This window comes from Morone saxatilis, unplaced genomic scaffold (genome assembly GCF_004916995.1).
Source record: "Morone saxatilis isolate NCDOM2014 unplaced genomic scaffold, NCSU_SB_2.0 Contig21, whole genome shotgun sequence".
NCBI classification, from domain to species: domain Eukaryota; kingdom Metazoa; phylum Chordata; class Actinopteri; family Moronidae; genus Morone; species Morone saxatilis.
In genome coordinates this window covers 22,270,072-22,272,156 of record NW_023339774.1, presented here as the reverse complement: position 1 = coordinate 22,272,156, position 2,085 = coordinate 22,270,072, and the positions used below count along the sequence as shown (strand labels likewise).

The following is a 2,085-nucleotide window of genomic DNA, read 5'->3' as shown; positions in this document are numbered from 1 at the left end:
TCAATTCAATTTTATTTCTATAGCGCCAATTCATAACAGAAGTTAGCTCAGGACACTTTTCAAATAGAGCAGGTCTAGACCGAACTCCTTATTACATTTACAGAGAACCAACAGTTCCACCATGAGCAAGCAAAATCAGGGCTTATAAATTCCGCCACATTAGATCGGTGCAGAGACTTGCATACTCGCTGATACCCGATCAGCATTTTATCTAGTATCGGAGGCGTTTACGGTAACGGCTATAGTTTAGATTGTCATTGTGTCAGATTGCAGTCATAAAGACTACACGATGGTCCCCGACCAATCATAGCTCGGCATCTTTCTGCTCCATGCATCAGGAAGGAATGTGTCTCATTTAAATCAATCGTTAGCCAACTAATTAAATCTGAAAGCTAATGTTAGCAAAACGCTAGCTCTGACCCGAGGATTGCTCAACTGTCATTGGAGCACAGAGCAAAAACGTGCGAGGGACCAACTTCTGTCTCTATAATGAGAATATTAACAGACAGAAACATTGTAGACTGAACCCGACATCAGATAGACAAAGAGGGAGAGGCAGTTGTCTAAACGGCATCAAACAAAAACCTCAATGATCAAATTAACTGAGGGTTAATAGAGAACTGAATAATATTTGTAATAAACCATTATTATTTTTTTCAATGGTGTTTACTTTAAGATATTATTATAAAAACAATGTACAGATAACGCCATGTGTCTGTTTTAGAACCAGCAGGAAAACGGAAACAAGAAGACGGGAATCAACTTCGCAGCATCAGTGCAGAAAGCGAATGTGAGTGTGACTGGAAACGTACACAGACACTTACATGGAAATATAAATCAATTATTTAATTCCATTACATTAAAGTTACAAAGATTGGCAGAAAGTAAGTTAATGAAAGAAGCTGTACTGAGTTGCATTATGGGATATGTTTTTAGCTGAACCCAAACCAGCCACAAATACTTTATGTCTCTTTAAGCTCTCATTGTCTTTCACAGGAGGCCAAATCACTGATTTCTCAGCGATCGTTCAATCCCAGAGACGTATTTAAACAGAGGGAGCAGAGCTTCGAGGCCAGCGACAGATCGTCTCCTGCTGCATCCAGACCTGGTGACCAGCACACTCATCCATTAATAATAATAATAATAATAATAATAATAATATAACTCATTACATTCCTGTTTTCACTCACAGGGAAGCTCCAGAGTCCGTTTCTGTCTCAGAAATCCTCTGAGAGGGAGAGCCCGGAGCAGCCTCAGTATACTCCAGCTCCGGCTGTGGTCCCGGCCTCCTCCGTGAACCCCCTGTCTCCTGTCTCACCTGTCTCACCTGTGCTGTCTTACTCACCTGTTGCAGCTGTCTCCCCAGCACCACCAGAGACAGACCAGAGAGCAGGCTCACCTGTTCCAGCTGCAGGTCAGACTCTCTCTCTCTCTCCCCCCTTTCCAGTCACTCTTCAGCTGAAAGAACTCTTTAGGGTGTAAAAATAATGTCCCTGGAATTTAAAGGTCCAGTGTTTCTGTTTCTGTCACTGATCCACAGACACCGTTTACACAGAAGAGGAGGAGTGGTCGGATGAGTTTGATGATGATGCATATGAAGCTCCTCCAGGTATAAGGACAATAACAAAACCTCTAATATCTCTTTCAATAACTGTAGGTGAATACAGATTTAAGGTACTTTTAACTTGCAATACTATTTGTACAGAACAAACTCCCGCTCGGGATGAACTGTATGAGCCAGCTGGGACGGAGGAAGACCTGTATGAGAACGTTTACGAGCACACCTCCACAGTGAGTCTGCGACGATGTTTAATTCCTTGAGAGGAAGATTTCTTCCTCTTTTTCATTTGTTTTTCTGTGTCTGTGTCTACAAATCGTTCAAGGTCTAACATCAATTGTAACTTATGGTGTTGGTTAACACGTTTGGTCCCAGGTTTTTGAAAGCATATTTTATAATTTTGGACAAACCCAGGCTAGCTGTTTCAACCTGCTTCCAGTCTTTATGCTAAGCTAGGCTAACCACATCCTCACTTCAGCTGAACACAGACATGAGATTGAACGTCTCACTCTGAGAAAGAAAGTGAC

The 2,085-nt window shown here is 41.9% G+C and overlaps 1 protein-coding gene across 1 annotated transcript in view; it reads left to right on the top strand.

Moving 5' to 3' along the window:
• Positions 1–2,085, top strand: part of LOC118332936 (drebrin-like protein A) — a 5,822-nt gene that overhangs the window by 3,317 nt on the left and 420 nt on the right. The window contains exons 6-10 of the mRNA XM_035668375.1: positions 725–790; positions 997–1,108; positions 1,193–1,414; positions 1,541–1,609; positions 1,706–1,791. Of these exons, the coding sequence (XP_035524268.1) occupies positions 725–790; positions 997–1,108; positions 1,193–1,414; positions 1,541–1,609; positions 1,706–1,791 (555 nt within the window). The remainder of the gene's footprint in view (positions 1–724; positions 791–996; positions 1,109–1,192; positions 1,415–1,540; positions 1,610–1,705; positions 1,792–2,085) is intronic.